Here is a 19,769-nt window from a genome sequence, read left to right on the forward strand (position 1 = left end):
GGCTGCGGCGGCGGCAGCGGCGGGCGGGGGCCCGGACGGCGGCGGCGAAGGGGCGGCCGAGCCCCCCCGGGAGTTACGCTGTAGCGACTGCATCGTGTGGAACCGGCAGCAGACGTGGCTGTGCGTGGTGCCTCTGTTCATCGGCTTCATCGGCCTGGGGCTCAGCCTCATGCTCCTCAAATGGATCGTGGTGGGCTCCGTCAAGGAATACGTGCCCACCGACCTGGTGGACTCCAAGGGGATGGGCCAGGACCCCTTCTTCCTCTCCAAGCCCAGCTCCTTCCCCAAGGCCATGGAGACCACCACCACGACCACTTCTACTGCGTCCCCCGCCACCCCCTCCGCCGGCGGTGCCGCCTCTTCCAGGACGCCCAACAGGATTAGCACCCGCCTGACGACCATCACGCGGGCGCCCACTCGCTTTCCCGGGCACCGGGTGCCCATCCGGGCCAGCCCGCGCTCCACCACCGCACGGAACACTGCGGCCCCCTCGACGGTCCTGTCCACCACAGTCCCCTTCTTCAGTAGCAGCACGCCGGGCTCCAGACCCCCGGTGCCAGGAACCCCGAGTACCCAGGCAATGCCCTCCTGGCCCACTGCGGCATACGCTACCTCCTCCTACCTTCATGATTCTACTCCGTCCTGGACCCTGTCTCCCTTTCAGGATGCTGCCACCACCTCTTCCTCCTCGTCGTCTTCCTCCTCCTCTACTACCACCACGCCAGAAACTAGCACCAGCCCCAAATTTCGTAAGTATACACCAGGTCTGAACTATGATTTACTACTGAGTTTCCGTTTTGCCCTCCTGCTGTCTTTTCCCCTCCGCCGCCTGTCTTCTAGCACCCTCCACCCCTCACCCCATTCCAGGTTTGGAGCACTGAATGAGTTAAACTGGCCGCAAGGGAGGAAAAAGGTGCGGATCTGTTCTGGGTCCGTGCGCGGGGTGGGGGCGGGGGGCGGTAGGAAGCGGAGGGAGATTGTCAAGCTCCATCCGGCCCACTTCAGTGGGTCCCAAACGCGAACAGATCTCCTAACTCCCTTCAAAGGGTTAACGAGAGCGCGATCTCTGCTCGCTGCAGACCTGCGGGCGAGCTCCCGGATCTGGCTCCTATTGAGAGTTGGGGAGGAGGGAGGGCCTTCCCAAAAGCACTGAGCCCTTTCCCCGCCGGTGGGAAGGAGTGAAAGAAAAGCACATGCAAATTGACCGATGATAAACCACAAAGGGAAGTTCTGTCCGTGTGGGGTGTGTGTGTGGGGGGGTGTGGAGGGGGATGATTTGATGGAAATGTTGGTAGAATGAAGCTGTTGACTTAGAGCAGCCCTGACCCGGGCAGGGACCAGGAAGGGTTAATTAGAAGCCTTTGGGGGAGGTAGGGCAAGGAGGCGATCCTTGACGGAGGGCTAAACGGATCCCTCCCCCCCGCCCCCGCCAGCCCATGCCCATGGCCCTTCCTGGGTGTAGAGATTGATTCTGTGGCTCCCAGAGTGAGTTAAGTAGGGGGAAATAGGAAGGGAGCCTGCCGAGCTACCGCCTCTAGGGTCCTGACGGAGGAGGAGTTTTTTCAGCTCTGTCAAGCGTTTGCTTTTGTTCCTTTCCCAAAGGTGGGGTGTGAAACCTCATCTCCCTTCCCTCTGTGCCTGAAAAATATAAGGGGAATTGGACCGAGTTCCCTGCACTCAAGGGGGAGAACGTCCAACCCCTTTGAAACAGGTCACTCTGTGAATGTAGCATTTTCAGCCTGGACGCGATTGCTGCCAGCACTGGCCAGTTTACCCCAAGGGTGATGGCTTCCTATGTATTTGTATAGGAGGTGTATATTTTCTGTATATCTTTACAAATGTTTTGTGTGACTAATTGACCTCCCACCCCACCCCCACCTTGCTCTTATTCTAAGGAAATGTTGGGAAGCTTCTCAATCTGACTGTTGATCAGGATATGGGAAACAGTTTGCAACCTGTGAAGGTTATTTAGGACAAACCCCCAGCCTGCCAGTTCAAGTTCTGTGCAAGCCTGTTCTCCGAAAACTGTCTTTACATTGTATTTCTGTTTTGAGCTACAACACCTGAAGAGGAAGAGAGGAGGTCTCATCATTAACTCTTCAGTAGGAATACCTGGCTTGCTTTCAGTCGTATGGCAATTTTTCATTTCTCTGACCTGTGGTCTTATTATCCTGGGTGTTGTTTAACCCTTGAAACTTTAAAAAAAAAAAAAAAGATTTAGTGCATTTGTGGATGAAGTCCAAGAGAGAAATTTCTTAATGCCCTGACTCTTGTTTGGGGGAAAAAAAAAATAAAGATAAATTGGGAGTCAGGGAGAAGAGGGAAGGAATCCGTCACAAACCAGAATGGCAGTCACACCGGTAACTTGCTGCTTCCCTCTCCTTTGGCTGAAGCAGTCATTTTTGTGAGCACATTTTCTCAGGAGGTATTTCGAGGCTTCTCTCAACAAATGTACCTTGAGTTTTGTGGAGGGTAGAGGATGTGCAAGTGTATGTATGGATATGTTCACTGGTTTGAAAATATATATGTGTCTATCCTGAAGACCTCAGATTTTTATTTTTCGACGCAATCGATATGAATAATGGAGTGTGTGGGTGTACTTCTCAACTGTATATGTGTGTGTGTGTATATATGTGGGGGGTCTTATACATGGGGGGGATATTTCATGTTCTTTCTCAATTGATTTCTTGAGTTCCATTCCGGAGGTCTTTAAAGAAAAGCCCAAGGTAATTATTTCTACCTCTCCATGCTCCTTTTCTACATTCTGTAGAAGGGAATGGCAGCCTGTTTAATAAGTAATGATTATTGACAAGGCTCTCAGCCCCAAGGAAAAGGGGTGGGAGAGAATCTGTAAATGGTGTCAATGTTCACTTAGACATATAAGCAGCATTTGTTTTATGTGTATCCGAGGTCCAGCTCTTGCTTTTTTTTAAACCTTCAACAAGGAGTTGAATTAAGGGATAAAACACAAGTATGCAAATCCAATAGAAACTGACCTGGTTTGCATATATCAACAAGGGAAATTTTAATGAAAGAAAAATTATGCAGTTTCCATAAAAGATGAATTTAAATAGTGAGGTTATATGGTAATTTAAAGAAAAGATAGTTTAATTTTTTTTTTTTTTGGTCCAAGATTGCAGGATGATTAACAAAAGGATATAAGGATTTCATTTGAGGGATTATTAGCACTGCTACTGTGGACTGAAGGATGGCCTGAGTATCTTGCATTTTATTTTTCACTTGTTTGGATTATGTTACTAAAGTTCCCAGGAGAGAAATTCCCCTTTTTCCTAGTTCCTACCATCAGACTTAAGTAGATTTTTTTTTTTTGTTTTCTTCTTTCTCTCTTTCTTTCTGTCTTTTTCTTTTTCTTCTTCTTTTTTTTTAATGAAAGTCACGAATTATGTGGTAGTACCTGAGGACAGCTAAGGATGAGGCCTTCATGGCCAGGGTCTTTGCTCTTGAATTGAACATCTCAGGGCTTACAGAATGAATGTCTTTGTGTTTAAGGTCAGTCAGAAGGCTCTTGTCTGTAAAGGCGGCACAGCTCTATGGGGGAAAAGATGCTGGTTCACTCTTGAATAAACACACTTGCTGATGGGTACTAGGCAAAACAAAAGCTATTTTTGTTATGCGGGAGGCTCAGTTTAGAAGACTCTTTCTAATTTTCTGTTGGATTAAAGACAAAGAAAGATGGAATTTAAAAGGCAGAAGGAGGGGAAGAGCTTGAAGTTGACTGTTCTCTTGTCCTCTTCCAACCTTTAGACCCTGAGCTGGACCAAAACTTTCTTCCACATTACTGGGATCTCTTGGGTTCCCAATTAGCTGCCCAAGACTTGCTTTAGCTTCAGATGTTTTAGAAGCAAATATCTTGAACGTATGCCACCAGATTATTTCACCAAAGACCTCTTTGAAGTATCTTGCCTCTGAGAGTGTAGATTATTCACAGATTTTTCAAGAGAAAGGAAGATTTACTATAGACAGGAGAGGAACAGTGATTTTGACCAGTTTACAAAGAGCCTTTTACAGCACGTTGAATTGTATTTTCAGACTTGAAACTTCTATGTAGGGTGTTGACAGTGCCAGTCTGGATTGTTACTTTACTCAGCCAGAAGCCCTGTTTTAACAGTTCAAAGTTCAGAGTCATTGGCTAAATTCAGAAACTGAAGACAAGAGAAAGAGCCACTTTTAATTGGTTAGTTTTAGGGCCCTATTTGGAAAGTATATATTTAATTACAGTAAGTAAGATCACAAATCTCAAATAGTGTATTTAGTGAAGAGGTAAATGTAGAATGTATCATTGATGTATAAACATGGTATGGGGGTGATTTTATTATAACCAAGGCTATTTAATTAAAACTTTACCTAGTCATCCCTGTTGTGATTTTGAAGACAGCCTTTGATAACACTGAGTATATTCTTTTCTTTTTTTACATTTTATTTTAATTAAATTCAATTAATTAACATACAGCATATTATTAGTTTCAGAGGTAGAGTTCAGTGATTCATCAGTTGCACGTAACACCCAGTGCTCATCACATCCCATGCCCTCCTTAATGCCCATCACCCTGTTACCCCATCCTCTCACCCAACACTGAGTATTTTCCTGTGTTCTTTTCAAAAGATTTCAGCCTTTCAGTAAGAGTACTCTTAGTTGTTTTATAGCACCTTAAATATAATTTGTTTAAATAAAGTTACTTCTCTATATTGTCCTCTATTTACATGAATCGCAGCCTTCAAAGGAATTCTAGCATAGCAGGTACCAACCCCACCAAAGTGAGAGGATTCAGGGCTCGAGGTCAATAGTTCTTACAAAATTCAATTGAGAGCATTTTAATGAGCACATGTTACAACCTGAGTATGTTTTGATTTCCTTGGCCTTAATACAGGATTATGAGACTTTTCTGCTTCAATCAATTACACTGTGTATTTTGCTCTTTAGACAATTACGTCGTACTTCATCATCCTCACACACACACAAAAACCAAAGGGCAGGGGCAGGTGTGGGCACAGAACAGGCAAGGCTCTTCCTAGAGCCATTTTTAGTTTGGTCTTGGTGCATAAAGACAGTGTAAGCCCCCCCCCGCCCCATGACTGAGATAAGGGATTGGCAATACTGTTGCTAATTGAGATGACCTTTTGCATGATTGATTTGTGAATCCAGCCACCTATTGTATTTGTGCTGTATTTCCTGGATAGCCTTTTTTAACACAGTGTTGATCCATTCACCAGTCAGAAAGGGGAAAAAAACCCAAACCCAACAAACAGACAGTAGAAGCTGGTTTGTGGGAACTTCTGTTCCTTTTCTAAGTCCAGACTGGGCCATGAGCAAGAGTGCAGGTGCGGTGTGACTCAGTGGCAGCTCAGGAGGTCTGCAGTGCAGGGGAGCAAGCTCTCTCTTTCCTTGGGAATGCTCCCCCAGCTCTTCTCTGCACAGCACAATGAGAAGAAGGTAGATTTCCAGCTTGCTTCTTTTGTAGAAATTCTTTCCTCATAGCCTCTCATATTCCGTGCCAAGCATATCTCGATATTCTATCTGGGATGTTGAAAATGGAACATGAAAGTTGGCCCTGAAATATATAAGAGCAAGGGAAGAGCCATAAATCTAAGTCTGTAAAAGGCATTTGAATTACTTGTGAATAGAACTGAAATTCATTTTTTTCCCCCTTTGAATCTGTTTTTATCCTCAGACTTGTGTTGGGCAAAGCAGAGCTGTACTGGGTTGACAAATACCACTGAGACATTTGGAGATCCTAGACATTTTTCTTGTCTACACCTAGAAAAGGGTTTCCTCCAGAGCCATATACATATTGAAAGGAGTGGGGGAACAGACTCAGTTTAAAGCTTTCTAATATCAGGATGAAAACGTACCTAAATAGGTGTTTTCCATTCGGGCAATTATTCATGAACGTCTTAGGATAGATACTTAGTTTGATTTTCCATCTTTACCACTGTTTTATTGGGACGTCTTGTATTCCTGTTGAATAGTGACTCTTGTGACTATTCCTTATAGACTTTTGATTTTTTTTAACCTTTCTTAGTTTATAGTGTAAGCAGTAGTCTTTCAGATTTTTCCTAGATAGTCTTAACATCTCCTTGTCATTTCAAGTTGTTATAAAAGTCAACCCTTTTGGTAAGACGATGTTAGACTAAGTTGATGTAGAAAGTTGAGAAAACAAATCCTACCCATTTTTGCAATTGAGTTATTAAACTGTCTTGATGCTTTATTTTTTATATAAAATTTTTTTTAAGGATTCCAAAAACTTGGCCAAAGCCTAGTGGCCATGTATTCTCCCACCTAGGTGGGCATAAAAATTTTGATAGGATTTATTGTGTGATTCCACAAAACAGTAGTACATCTGAATGTAAGCTATTATGTCTTTTCATATAGTTGTGTTGTCTTCATAATACATGTCATGTTTCACTATTTTAATTCATTTTAATGAATATTTGTTAAACATCAGTTTGGGGCATTGCAATGCTGGTAGTTAATTGGTTAGGTTAAGAAGTCTATAAAAGTAATAGTTTACAAAGCAGACAATTAAAATACAGCTTTCTCCCATATCTTGATATGGGGCCAAGGCTTTTTCTTCAGCATGTGTCTATAACTTGGGCTTAGCATGTTTTTCTTTTCCTTGCTTTTCTTTTCTTTCTTCATAAGCCATACCTGTAAATACGTCTTTCTTCCTTAAAGACCCTGGTGAAGGAATCTGAACCAGATTCTTCATGGATACTGTACTATGTCCCCTGCCCTAGTATCTTTTATCGTTTTCTTGCACATATAATTCAAAGTAATTTTATTTTATTTTTTCGTCACCATTTGGAGTGTCTTCAAAGCATTCAACTATGTTTTAATAGAAACTACAATTATCTTTCATTTCCACAATCACATATCAGTGGCTTACATCATATTTAACTAAATTACATAATTACAGTAAGAGCAACTGGCATAAACAAGTTTGTTACCCTGGCTGAGTGTTGGTAAGCACACCACTCAAAAGTTGGTCACAGTGGTGTGGGTGCTTCTTTGAGCTTGGCCTGGTGGCTGTGACATTGTCACATTCATTGGGCCTGACAGTGTTCATCACTCTGGAGGGGAGGTGACAGTCAGCTGGCTTAGTGGAGCCAGGTTAAGAAAGTGACTCTTTTAATAGTCAGTTATGACTACTTTTTGGGATTTTTGTGGGAGGGTGATGGAGATTTGCATTAAAAACAGAAAAACCAAAAAAACCCTCCTAAAACCTGTAGCCTTAAATCCTGTGATAACCGTGCAGCCTCAAAGAAACGTTTTAATCTCTCTGAACTTTAACGTCCTCCTCTGGGATAATGAGGGTCATGGTAATTACCTGCCTCGTATACCGCTCGTATAAGAGCTGGTAAGCTGCAAACACACTTTACTGTTTTTATATCAAGAGAAATGGGAAGTGGATAGACTAGGCATTTTCCTCCAAGACCACATCAGGCTGTTGAATTCAGTTGAAATATGGGAGCTAGTTTGCTACCTAGCTTGAGGGATCTTTTATCACAATGAGAGATTATTGTTCTTGTATGCCCTTGGATCTTTCCCGTGCTCCTCTCGGATACGCTGGCACACACAGTCGAATATGGTGTGGAAATCTACCTCAAATCACCTTGGAAATTTAGTCCGCTCCACAAACTGGGGCCTACCATTTCTCATCCTTTGCTTGGCCCACACTTTTTTAAAGCTTATCTTGGACATTTATCAAAGAGAGGAACCGAAGTTTTGGGGAAAAATGAGTGAGATGGTGGAATGATCTGGAAACCTGAAATCTACAGAAATCTTCAGATTCTTGATGAAAGAAACAATGCCCTATGCCTTGCTTTCGTTCCATTCCCACACTGTCTTACTGTCATTGACTCTTTGGAGTTTGGAGAGAACGTTAGTAACAATAGGCAATCTCTGCATTGCATTCTATTCCCCTCTTTATTTAGAAGTTACTGTGATTTAGGTCCCAGAAGATTGATAAGTGGCTTGTATCCATCAAATAGCTCTTTCAGATGGATACCTTTGCATGTTGGGGAACTTTCCTATTAGCATTTTGAAAACATCTTGGCCTGTGTTTGGAAACCTAATCCTGATTTATATTTCAAAGTGTTACTTTTTTGTTATAAGCCTTTAGTTTTCAAGATAGGTTGGTGATTGGGGCGCCTGGGTGGCTCAATCCTTAAGCGTCTGCCTTAGGCTCAGGGCGTGATCCTTGAGTCCTGGGATCGAGCCCCACATCAGGCTCCTCTGCTGGGAGCCTGCTCTTCCTGTCCCACTCCCTCTGCTTGTGTTCCCTCTCTTGCTGGCTGTCTCTCTCTCTCTCTGTCAAATAAATAAATAAAATATTTATTAAAAAAAAAAAAGGTTGGTGATTGTACATAAGTCATAGATTGCCATTCCCAGGCAAAAAAAAGACGAGTCAGAAATAAGCCTGCAGACTGAATTGAGAATTAAATTTAATAATAAAAGTTTAGGAGCTTCCAATGAGAAGATTTTTCTCTTTGAGGCCTTTTCTTAGAAGTGATAGTGTGTTACATGGCTGCAATATAGGTTGTAAGAGCATTCGGGAAAAAAAAGATCATCTGGATCTATGCAACTATTTTAGCATGAGTACATTATAGCCAGGGTTATGAGAATAGAATTTTTGTGCTAAATATTTGATAGGAATTCCTGAACATAGGGCCTGCCTCTTAAATACCCTTCCCGTGACGACATGTGATCCTAGTCATGATCTTCCTGTGAATTGCCAGGGAGTTAGAACTTAGTACTAAGAGAAAAATCACACTGTCATCATCATTTTAGGATCAGACTCTGTTGATGTCTGTGCCATGAATGCTACTTTTAGAAATGTGGGAGAATTCTTCACAGAATCTCAGTCTTGGAATGGGTTTGAGAATTTAGGCAATAACAGTGAGAGCTGCCGCTTGTGGGGTTTTACTGTGTGCCGGGAGGGCCAGCACTTTATGTATTTATTGCCTTATTTATTGTCTTATTGATTGATTGAAACAAGGACTCAGAGACCATCATCGAGGCGAGTAGCCCAGGTATGATGATCTCAATCATGCAGCTAATCGAGGTCGGCTTAGAATGGTTCTATAATTTGCCAAGGACATGCTAAACAGCATAGTTTGAAGGATCAGGAAGGTTGAAAGATCATTTTCCAGGTAATCTCTCCCCACCCCAGGTCCTAATCCATTGATAAGAGTGTGGCCATTTCTTTGTACATGGCCTCTTTCAATCCCGTTAGCTCAGGGACAGTGGCATTTGCTGTCATAAACTCCATAAATGGCACATCTGCCTTGTACCTGTTTTTTGCTCTGGTAAAGGGAGCCTTTTAAACCAGAGAAATTGTCCTGGTTTTCAGGCCAAGGAGAAATTTAGGTGATGTTTCAACAAAAGAGAAAGAATGTGTTCTTTAAACTGGTATTCCTTGATCTGCTAACTCTGTTTTCTTCAGTGGCTGCTTGTAGGTGATTCAGTAGACCAGTGACAGAGGACAGTTAGAGACTGTCTCTCTGCTCCCTAAAATCCAGCCAGAATTGTCTTCTTTGCCCATTCCAAACTTGCTTTTGATTACAATAGTTACTGCATCATATGCTGAGACTGACCAATGGAAATGTATCAGGGAGCATTTGGAATCATAGCCTTGGAGTCCTACAGACACCCAAATACCAACCCGACCAAATAAAGGTTGGGTGTTGCACCATATGCAGTGTCTCCTGCAGAGCATCTGAATTCCCACTTGGAACCATACTACAAGGTCCCCACCACTGACTAGCCAACAATCCTAAGAAGAGTAACATTGGTGAGACCCTGCTAGTCTGCCAGGAATACCCCACATTGGTCTCAATCATTGCTTACTTCTTTGACATTTATGTCTTAGCAAGGGTCCCCAAGGGAAAAAAAAATTCTGTTGGTTAAAGTCAAAGATGATTGGGATTTCTACTTCTGTGAACTCATGAAAAGAGAATGGGAATCAGTCAAATGCAAGATTGGGTTATTACAGTCTGAGTAGCCATGCAGAAGGATAGGAGCACTGTAATATCAGGAAGCCTGTCTTGTCAAAATCCCCGTAAGACTGTGAGTGAATCACACAGACTAAGAATGACAGCTGTACTCATCGAGGAGAGGGGAAGGGGGACTGCTTACCCAAATTTATTGTTAAACAAAAGTTTTTGTTGGCATGATGGCAAGATCTAGACTCCAGGCATAAAAAGTGATAATAGGGTGCGGAAATGTTTATATTAAACACTATCTTCACCTAATTCTGTTTAACTGACTTTTCAGTATGAGACTGTTTCTGGATTAAAAAACTGACAAATGTCTCCACTGCGCGTGGGGACAGGGGTCCAGTTCAGGGAGCCCTTAGTCCTGGGAAACGGAGCACGGCCAGAAAGGGGGCCGCCCCCCTCGCCCATCACATGGTGCGCGTTCATGAGGAACCTGGTACGAAACCATTTGTAGATGACCTGCTTCTGGGTGGGGGATTTGGTAGGTGGAAGAATAGCTCCCTCACTGGGATCTATTGCAAGTCAGCACTCCAAGCAAGAGTTTGTAAAAGATCAAAACAAAACGAAAACAAATTAAAAAATAAAAGAATGAAAAACTGACAAATGCCCCTTCTGCTGAATAGCTCCAGTTGCTCTAGGGTTTCAGCCTTCACCAAAGGAGAGGTGTGTTTACCAAGTATTAGTTGTATCTAAATCTATTTATGCCTGTTGTTGTTACTGTAATTAGGTAATATATTCAAATAGGATGCAAACCAATGAATTAATTGTGGTTTCTATTAAAACTAAATTGATTACTTTGGATATACTCTATAAAGATAAATCACTTGAAAAAATGCTTGTTGAAGAAGTTGTGGGCAAGTTTAAGGGGGAGAATATTTATATATCCATAAGAAATCTGCCCTCGGACTGTTGTACCTGTGGCTTTAAGTTGTCATTCCACAGTAAATAAGCTGAAACTGAAACACTGCAGTGTATTTCTTGGGTGTGGTTTTTCACAAGGAAGGTAACAGAATTTTAGTCAGTGAAAAGCCTTGAATTCTACAGCCAAATATTTGGTAGGTGAATGTGCATTTATGTGCCTTAGGTTAAAATGAAATAAGTAGTAAACAAATGAATTTTACTTTGCCCATGTGATAGATTTACAAAGCTGCTAAATTGTGTATTTAATAATTTTAAGTATACTGGAAAGTGTTTAGTGTATAATTTTCTAAAAGTTTGGGTAGAAAATTGTATAAAGTGCCAATTATATTAAGCTGTGCAGATTAATACATGAATTTAATATATATAGTAACGGTATTCAAAGGAAATAAACTAAATTGTTAATGGTGGTGATTTCTGGAATGTGGAATGGGAATACTGTTTAATTTATTGTATTTTGCTGTATTTTCTGTTTTATTTAATGGTTACAATTATCTCTTTAGTTAGAAGTTATTAAATTTTTGAAAAAGCTGAGAATAAGCTCCATGAATCAGTTCAGTTATTAGTCTTGGTTCTGTGAAGTTTTTTTTTTTTTTTTCCTTCAGTCCAAAACATTTGTGTCTTGATTGGTAATGTCTGCATTAAAGTGTTGGCTGAGTTGGGTTCCTGCTGTGAAATGCAGATGTGTAGAAATATAAATGCATTTCATTTGCTCATGGGAAATAATGCCTTATTGAAGGCAGAGTATCTTACTCTGGGCCTTTGATCATTAACCTTGACCTTATAAGGATAAAGAAGATGGAAGTTTAATGAGTTACTTAATGGCTCTTCAGTCTGCAAATGTTGGGCAGTCTTTAGCAGTGTTGCTTGGGATGGACAGAGTCAGTAGGAGTCAATGAGTTGTGTGTACGATAACCAATTATCTGGTCTATTTTAAGGATCACACGTAAGCAGAAGGTAAAGGCTAGTTTGAAGTGAGGGGTCCTAGAAGGGAAGGAAGGCGGAGGTCAAATGAGAACAGGTGGGATGACCAGTTCACTTTCTAGATACTGTAAGCCTCTCATAGAATCACCAGATATTAATTCTCGTACTAAAGTTAAGTGGTTGGACTACAGATAGATACGTTCCATAGGCCAGTGGAAAGTAGTGACTTGTAGAGAACATAGTTCTTTGGTGATGAATTGTGCTCAAAATCTTATAGGATAGCTCACAAATACATTGGTGAGCAGAAAGAATCAGAACAAAGTATGATTCTGTTGATACAATGTTGTATGTTAGAGGCCGAGATAGTGATTATCTTTGGGGAAGGGGCAGGTAGTGAATGGAGAGACCCATGATATGAGGCTTTAAGATATTGATAATTTTATGCTTCTTGATCTGGGTGCTGATAACATGGGCCAGTTCTGTTGGTCAAAATTCAAGCTCAAGACAAACATAAAAATATAAAAGAAATGTTTCGGAGCATTCCTTTGGCCTTCACTACATGCTACCAGGGTGGTGGCCTGAGTTTCCGGATTTTTCCACTTATAGACAACTGGATCTTAATGCTGAGTGTGTGTTGTTCATGCCCCGCAGTCTAGCAGGTGCCAAGAGGGTCTTCCTGGCTTCAGCAGCTTCTTTTGTTCTTGGGATTCCCGGCTTAGTGAGACTCCTTGCAAGATACCCACACTCCTTTTCAATTTAAGCTTTTCTGAGTGGGTACTTGTGTTTATATTACATAAAATTTCCTTTCCCCCATATCTGGAGTGTTTCTGTTGCAGCACGAGCTATCACACTTTTCACACATCTTCCACCTGTAAAACCATACTTGTGTCCTAATAGTGACTTTATCACAGCTCGGCAGCATTTGAGTGCACAATCCACAAGAAAGAATTCACCATCTGCATTTATGGTTTTGTTGAGAAGACCAGAATGTGTATACCAGAGAATGATTAAGCACCGAAGTGTGTGATTCCAACTGAAAAGTATATGAGGCCATTTCAGAAAGCAGTGATGAGAGCAGACATAGGTGATTTCAGGGGAGAACTTGTTTAGGCAGAGAAATGGAGAATTGAGGTCACGATAGGGAAAGGGCATTAACAAAGGTAGAAGTGTGCATGCACACCCTTGCATGGGAACCAGGGAGGGGTCTGGCCCGATGGTCAGAGAGGGTCTATCTTGGAATTAATGAGGCAGCCTCCTCTTTTCCTTCGGACAGAGCCTTTTTAGGGAGGGAGGGTTTGGGAAGACATGGCTAGGCTGCTGTGGAAAACAGTAGTCAGTGTTGGTGCGAGCAATTGGCACAGTATTCTGGTGTTTTCAGAAGATGCAAGGGCTCCAGGATGACTTGGAGGGAGGAACAAGCAGCAAATTCTAAAGATTCTCCAAGGCTAATTTGTCCCAAAGCATTTAAAGATATGGTCTGTGATTTGTGCTGAATATATTTAAGTATTGACTTCATTCCAGTACCTCTTCAAAGTGCTGCAAGAAGCAAAAGAATTGGTATGTTTAAATATGTTGAGTTTTTTGCATAGTCATATCAACACAGCCCTAGATTTAACCCAAAATAGTATCTCTCGAATATCTAGAAATCTCCAAGGAGAATAATCAGCAGAAAGTCTTGACTTTCGTCAGATGAACCAGTGACTGCCTTTAGAATTTCCAGAGGCGAAAGTTACTTTATGAATTGATCGCCACATCACCCTTCTGGTTCCATCGAGGTCCTCTTTCCAGGAGCTACTCAGCACCTTTTGGGATTGAATGCTGACATTGCATGGCATTCAAAAGGCAGTGGCAGACAGTTGATTCCCTGTCTGCGCTCATCGCACGGTGAGGGAAGAGATGCTGCTTCGGGAACCAGGAGGATAGTTCTGTGTGATGACGCTCTCACTGGGCCTGCCAGAGAGCTCCTCTTGTCTGCAAGAGCCACACCCCTTCTTTCACGTATCCACAGCTAAAATGACTGTGTCGCCCACTTTGTTCACCATAAAGAGGCTTCAGATTAGAATCACATTCATCACTCTTGCCAGCTTACTTGGTTGCTCATTGTTACCAGATAGAGGGGCTATAACACCATGTAAGCGTGAATGTTAAATTAGAATTAATAGCCAACGGCGTCTCTCCTCCTCTATTTTTCACCGATCAGATAATTTTCACTGATGTCAACCTTTATAATAAGCCAGCTGACACATACTAGTGTTATTTACTTGGAATACTTTCAGTGTATTTCTTCTTTTTTTCAATTTTTTGAAGGAGATAAAGGTGCCGTTTGCAGTTACTTGTTTGGGTCTTTGTGTATTTGATCAGAAGCTATTTTTGAAAGGAAGGCAGCAACGCTGTAGATGGGATCTTAACAAAGTCAGCGTCAAATCTGCGTTTCCCCTTCACTTGGTGGTGTAAGCTTCTGAGCGACCTTCTGTGGGAGCACGCTGGTGCCCATCCTTCATCATGAGCGGCTCCGAGTAATTTATGGTAAATAATGAAATGCTGTTTCCTACAATGCACTGCAAAAGGCTGAGTGTTGTAAAAGTCTAAAGAGCTCTATTACTTCTAAATGACTAGATAACACAAAATGTTAACCCCAAGGAAGAGGTCCAGTAGACCACGCGACTTGTGAAGCGCCGTCTTCCTGTCCGATGCCTTCTGATCGGCTTTCTGCACCTGAGCTCTGCAGGGACCGCCTAGTGTCCGAACAGTTAGTTACCTTCCAGAACGATGAGGAGAGGTTCATGCCTTTCAGGCAGTTGGGAGGACCAGGAGCAGTAGTGGTTCATTTATTTGGCGTGGGGGAAGGAGAAGCTTGCAAAATTCGTTTTCTATTTGAAACCCATAATAATTTTTTTGCAATGCTCTTACCAAGGGTAAGGCCCTCATGATACAAGGATGAAGCGGTGACAAATGCCTCGTTTGAGCACTGATGTTGAACAGAAGTTTTATCAGGACAAAGGGTTTACAGATGCCTGACATGTTTTCAGAATTAACTCTTATCACGATATTTGCATTCTCTTTCTCTTATCCACATATACAGCAATACATATCAAACATGTAATTTGCAACTCTCTCAGCTCCCTTATACTCCACAGTATATTAGTACAAGTGCTAAATGTTGGTCACAGTGAATATGTATGTTCTCATCCTGGGTGCTATAAAGTAGTTACACATGTAAGTGTTAGGGTTTAAAGACCTTGACTGCCAGGTACAGGAAGCCCTTATGTACTATGCTCCCATTGTGAAAATTGAATTAAATTGCCAGTCAGTGAGCTCTTTATCCTGACAGGAGAGCCTCTTTGTAAGCAAACCATAGAGAAGGGTGATTTTTGGCCACCAGTACGTTCCAGCTCAAACCCTTTGCCGAAATTTGACGCTGAATTTTCGTACATTTCCCAGACCATGATTACTTTGCCAAACGAAATCATTTGTTTCCTCTACCAGAACTGCTTTTTTTCCCCTCCAGATAGCAGCTACAAGGTATGAAAATAAGTTGCATAAAAATAAATTACACATGCTGCATTTTGGGAAGAGAACCCTTAGCTGATCCATCAATTTCTTTTCAGTGCTGTGCTGGGAAGTCTACTCAAATCTTCAGTTATCAGTGATAGGCAATCATTTGAACCTTTGGATCTTCCCAAAATAGAGATGTTTTTGTGCCAGGAAAATCAGTCTGTTTGGATGTTCGAGAATATTTTTGCTTTTGATGAAGAAGGGTTGTTGCCATGTGCCATGGGGGAGACAGATTCAAAGAAGTACACCTCTTCCCAGAAGCTTGTTTGAAGAAGAGTCTATGTGGCTCCGGTTCCAGACTGTCTACCTAAGGTTTGGGGTGGGCACCAGTGTGGTATTAGCGATACAACCCACTTCAGGTATCTGAGTAAGGACTCCGAATCTTCTGGATATTAGCTAGGCTTTTTTTATTTTATTTTATTTTATTTTTTATCTCTGTATGTCTAGTCTACCACTTCCTCTCTGATACTCTGCCATTTTGTAAATTGTGAGCAAAAGAATCCGATGAACAGGAGGTGATTGCCGTGGAGACAGGGAGAGGCCGGAGAGTCTTACCTCAGGGAAGTGTATGTTCCTTTGCTAAATCTTGTTAATTGTTACATTTGTTTTTTTCTTGCTTCCAAGGAAAATTGGAGGTAGGATAATTAGAAGAGTGGTTTTAAAAGGGAGAAAAGTAATTAAGGCCCAGTGGGAAGGCCATGGACCTTGTTTGGGGATGTAGGCCCCGTTCTGACACTCAGTTGTGGAGACCTCAGGGTAGACTATTTACTCAGTCTCTGAAATTGTGGTTTTTTTCTGTAAGTAAGGATGTTGGACAAGACATTCCTTGAGGCCAAGTTCTTATTTTGAGATTAAAATCTTAGTGGAACTTTTGAGTTACTAATTCTGGTGGCTCTCTCCCCCTCCCCCTTTCCTCCCTTTCTCTGTTTATTTGCCCCACTGACCCTGGTTTTTTTCAGTAGTATACTTTTGGTGGTATATTTTGCATTTCAGCATTTACTAATACCAGTGTTTTAGTGTGCTTTATAGGTGGGACATGTTATGTCCTTAAGTCTGGTGAACTTTGTTGTTGACAACTTTAAGAAAGAGAATTTCTTAACCTTCCCCTGACAGATTTAGAGGTTGGTAGCCCCCTGTAGGTCTGTGATTGTGATGCATACACATGAAAGTAAATGGATTCCAAAGACAGAGGTATGAGGAGGCTGGGAGGAATTACTGACACACACAAAATATTTCATTTGGAAGTATTAATAGATTCTTCCAGTTCTAGATATAACCATAATATCTTTCTCCCTTAAATAGAGTTCCTACTTGCCGAATTTTACAGAGTGTTACAAGAAGAACAGAAGACTAAGAAACAGTATCACTAAGGCATTATGTGTCTTAATGTAAGGCATTATTTCCTGGCATGTTTGTTGGCACAAGGATTTTGATATCAGAGTGTGGTGCTGTCCATTGATTAGAACACAGCTCTGAGCCAGAGTGACATTTAACTCAAAGTGGCTAGTGTTAATGTTTTATCTTCTTTTTGGAGTGCCTTCCTCCTTACTATTATATAAAGCATGTTCACTATAGAAAATTGAAAAACATCAGCAATAAGGAAAATAAAGGTCAACTGTAGTTCTATCACCTAGAGATAATTAGTGTTATCTTTCTGTTGAATATTAACCCAATTTTTTTGCTCCATGAATATGAATTTTTTACAAAAATGAAATTATACACAGTCTAATTTAGCTATCCTTTCACACTTTGTATTAAAATATTTCTATGATAGAATGCTTAAACCCTATTTTTAATGATGCTGTGCTGAAGTATATTGACATACTAAAATACTTAGGTGAGCTTATCACCTGTTGAGAATTTAGTTTGTTCCAGTTTGGTCATTTATAAAATAAAATTCTGCCCCCAAAGTCCACAATATGGAATGGAAACTTTTGGCCAACATATATATACAAAAAACCTTACCTTTTTTTTTTTTTATCCCGATTCCTAATTCTCATTCAAAAAAGATTGAACAGTTCACATTCTTGGGGAGCCTGAGTGGCTTAGACGGTTAAGCATCGGACTCTTGATTTCTGCCTAGGTCATGATTTCAAGGTCATGAGATCGAGCCCCGTGTTGGGCTCCACACCGGGCATGGAGCCTGGTTAAGATTCTCTTTCCCTCTCCCTGGGCCCTTCCCCACCTCTCTCAAAACAACAACAACAACAAAAAAACCCCCACAAAAAACCAAACCAAACCATATCAAACAAAACAACAAACCAAAAAACAAAACCGAAAAACAAAAAAACAAAGAATGCCCATTCCTTCCATAACTCCCACCCCATAGGTGTTAGATATCATTAACAATAAATCAACAAACAAAAATGTTCTGCCAGTGTTAAAACAGTATCTTGTTGGTGTTTTGTCCTGTATTTCTCTAGTTACGAGAGAGTGAACATTGTTAGGTAGTTATTGAAACGGAGGTTTTGGGGAAGTGTGTGCGTCCTTCCTCACTGCATGTGCTGTATGGCCAGATGCCTGTCGGCATCATCCATGACTTCATCTCAGCCAGAGATGCTGTAAGGAGAAGCTGAGGGCTAGAAGTATGAAAGCTGTCCAGCGTCATTTAGTAACAGGGTTTTTTGGTGTCTGGGTTTTTTGTTGTTGTTTTTTTTTTTTTTTGCCTTAAACCCAGAAATAGTATGGCAGATAGAAGACAGGTCACGGTCACAAGGAATGAACAAATAAGGAGTATGGTGCAACTATGCTTGACCAAGTGACCTTAGGGGATAGAGCATTTTGGGTTATTTGATGTCAATAAAACCACAGTGCTCAATGTTAACCTACACTTCCATAGCTAGTTAAGATTCTACTAGAAAACACACACCTGAAGACACACATACAAACAAAATAAGAATTCCTGAAAGTTCAGAGGGCTTAAATTGCAGCTTTCTCTGTGAGTATCGATGATGCCCAGGGACTACCTCAACTCCTTGGTCTCTGCCCTTTCTGGAATCTTCTCAGAGTGCTGTTCAGTAATGTTTCCCTTCCACTCTTCTGCTCTGTGGTGTGGCTGTCGAGCTGGAGAGGAGGCTCGGCTTCCAGGGACGAGTGGTGTGTGCTGCTGTCCACCTGGGTCCTGTGACAGCCGCTGTCTCCAGCTGCCATGAGGCTACTGCTGTTGCCGCTAATAAGTGCCATGGAAACCCAGTGGGCCCCGGGGGGGGGGGGTGAGCAGCACGTCACTGAGTGACACTGGATTTTTAAATGTCACACTACAAAAATAGAACCACCTGAGGAAGAGCGGGGCCATGCTAGCATCCCGTAGCTCTCTTGGCATCTCCTTCCCTTTGGCTAAGTCTTCTCCACGAGGAGCAGGGAGACTTGGTGCTTCCATTATCTGCATTGGTGGGTCTGGCTGAGACACCCCTTCTTTGGCATATCACTAACACTGAAACCAGAAATTGATTAATTTGATTTGGATTAAAAAACCTGACTCTGTTTAGGCTTTGCTGATCATGTATACATGTGTCCTTTGAGCTTCATAGTTTTAAGATCAAGGCAAGTTGCCTTAGCCTCTACCATGTGGTCAAGTCTTCTTTTTTTGACATTAAAAAGGAAAACCGCCTTGAAAATGTTATATCCGGGTGGATAAATTCTAATGACACCTCCAAATTGATTAACCTGCATTTTCAGATTTTTAGTCCAAATACCCTCAGTCCTCAGCTGCCCAAAGGGAGCCCTTGCCAGTTTAATCCAGTGGACTATGTGTCAGGTTTCATTTAATGTGGATGTTAACTTTTTGTTTTGTTTATCACTGTCTGATGCTATTACCATCTAATTAGGTTGAAAATCAGCAATTAGAATTGGAATGCATGTAGTAGTTGTTATTTTCCTTTTGATCATAGTTATATTCTTAATGATGTGATTTGTAGTCAGTTTGTGTGTGTGTGTGCGTGTGTGTGTAAGGGAGTGCATGTATTATAGACACAGCAGTAGGTGTTAAGTCTGGAAGAATCCAAGTTTTGCTTCTTATTAGATACCTGAGCTTGATGGAGTCTGTCTCCACGAGCCTCAGTATCCTCATTGCCAAAAGCCGAGATAATGGGTACTGCTTATAAGGCACATACTATGAAATCTATAGGTAATCAAATAATCTGATAAAGCAAGATGCATATACATTGGGAGGCAAGGGCTGTTTGGATATACGAGAACTGAAGCAAATTGAAATCATTAATAGAGCCTGAACATTATTTATGTCATGAGCTCATGTTTTCTTTTTGGGAGCCAAATTTTTTTTTTAAGATTTTTTTTTTTTTTTATTTGACAGAGATAGAGACAGCCAGCGAGAGAGGGAACACAAGCAGGGGGAG

At 41.7% G+C, this 19,769-nt stretch overlaps 1 protein-coding gene across 1 annotated transcript in view; it reads left to right on the plus strand.

The window, feature by feature from the left end:
- Window position 1: 1 nt before the first annotated feature.
- Window positions 2-19,769, plus strand: part of NRG3 (neuregulin 3) — a gene marked incomplete at its 5' end in the record, with an annotated part of 1,035,788 nt that continues 1,016,020 nt past the window's right edge. Inside the window, one exon of the mRNA XM_034663597.1 lies at window positions 2-749. Within this exon, the coding sequence (XP_034519488.1) occupies window positions 2-749 (748 nt within the window). The remainder of the gene's footprint in view (window positions 750-19,769) is intronic.

This window comes from Ailuropoda melanoleuca, chromosome 6 (assembly GCF_002007445.2).
Source record: "Ailuropoda melanoleuca isolate Jingjing chromosome 6, ASM200744v2, whole genome shotgun sequence".
Lineage (NCBI taxonomy): Eukaryota > Metazoa > Chordata > Mammalia > Carnivora > Ursidae > Ailuropoda > Ailuropoda melanoleuca.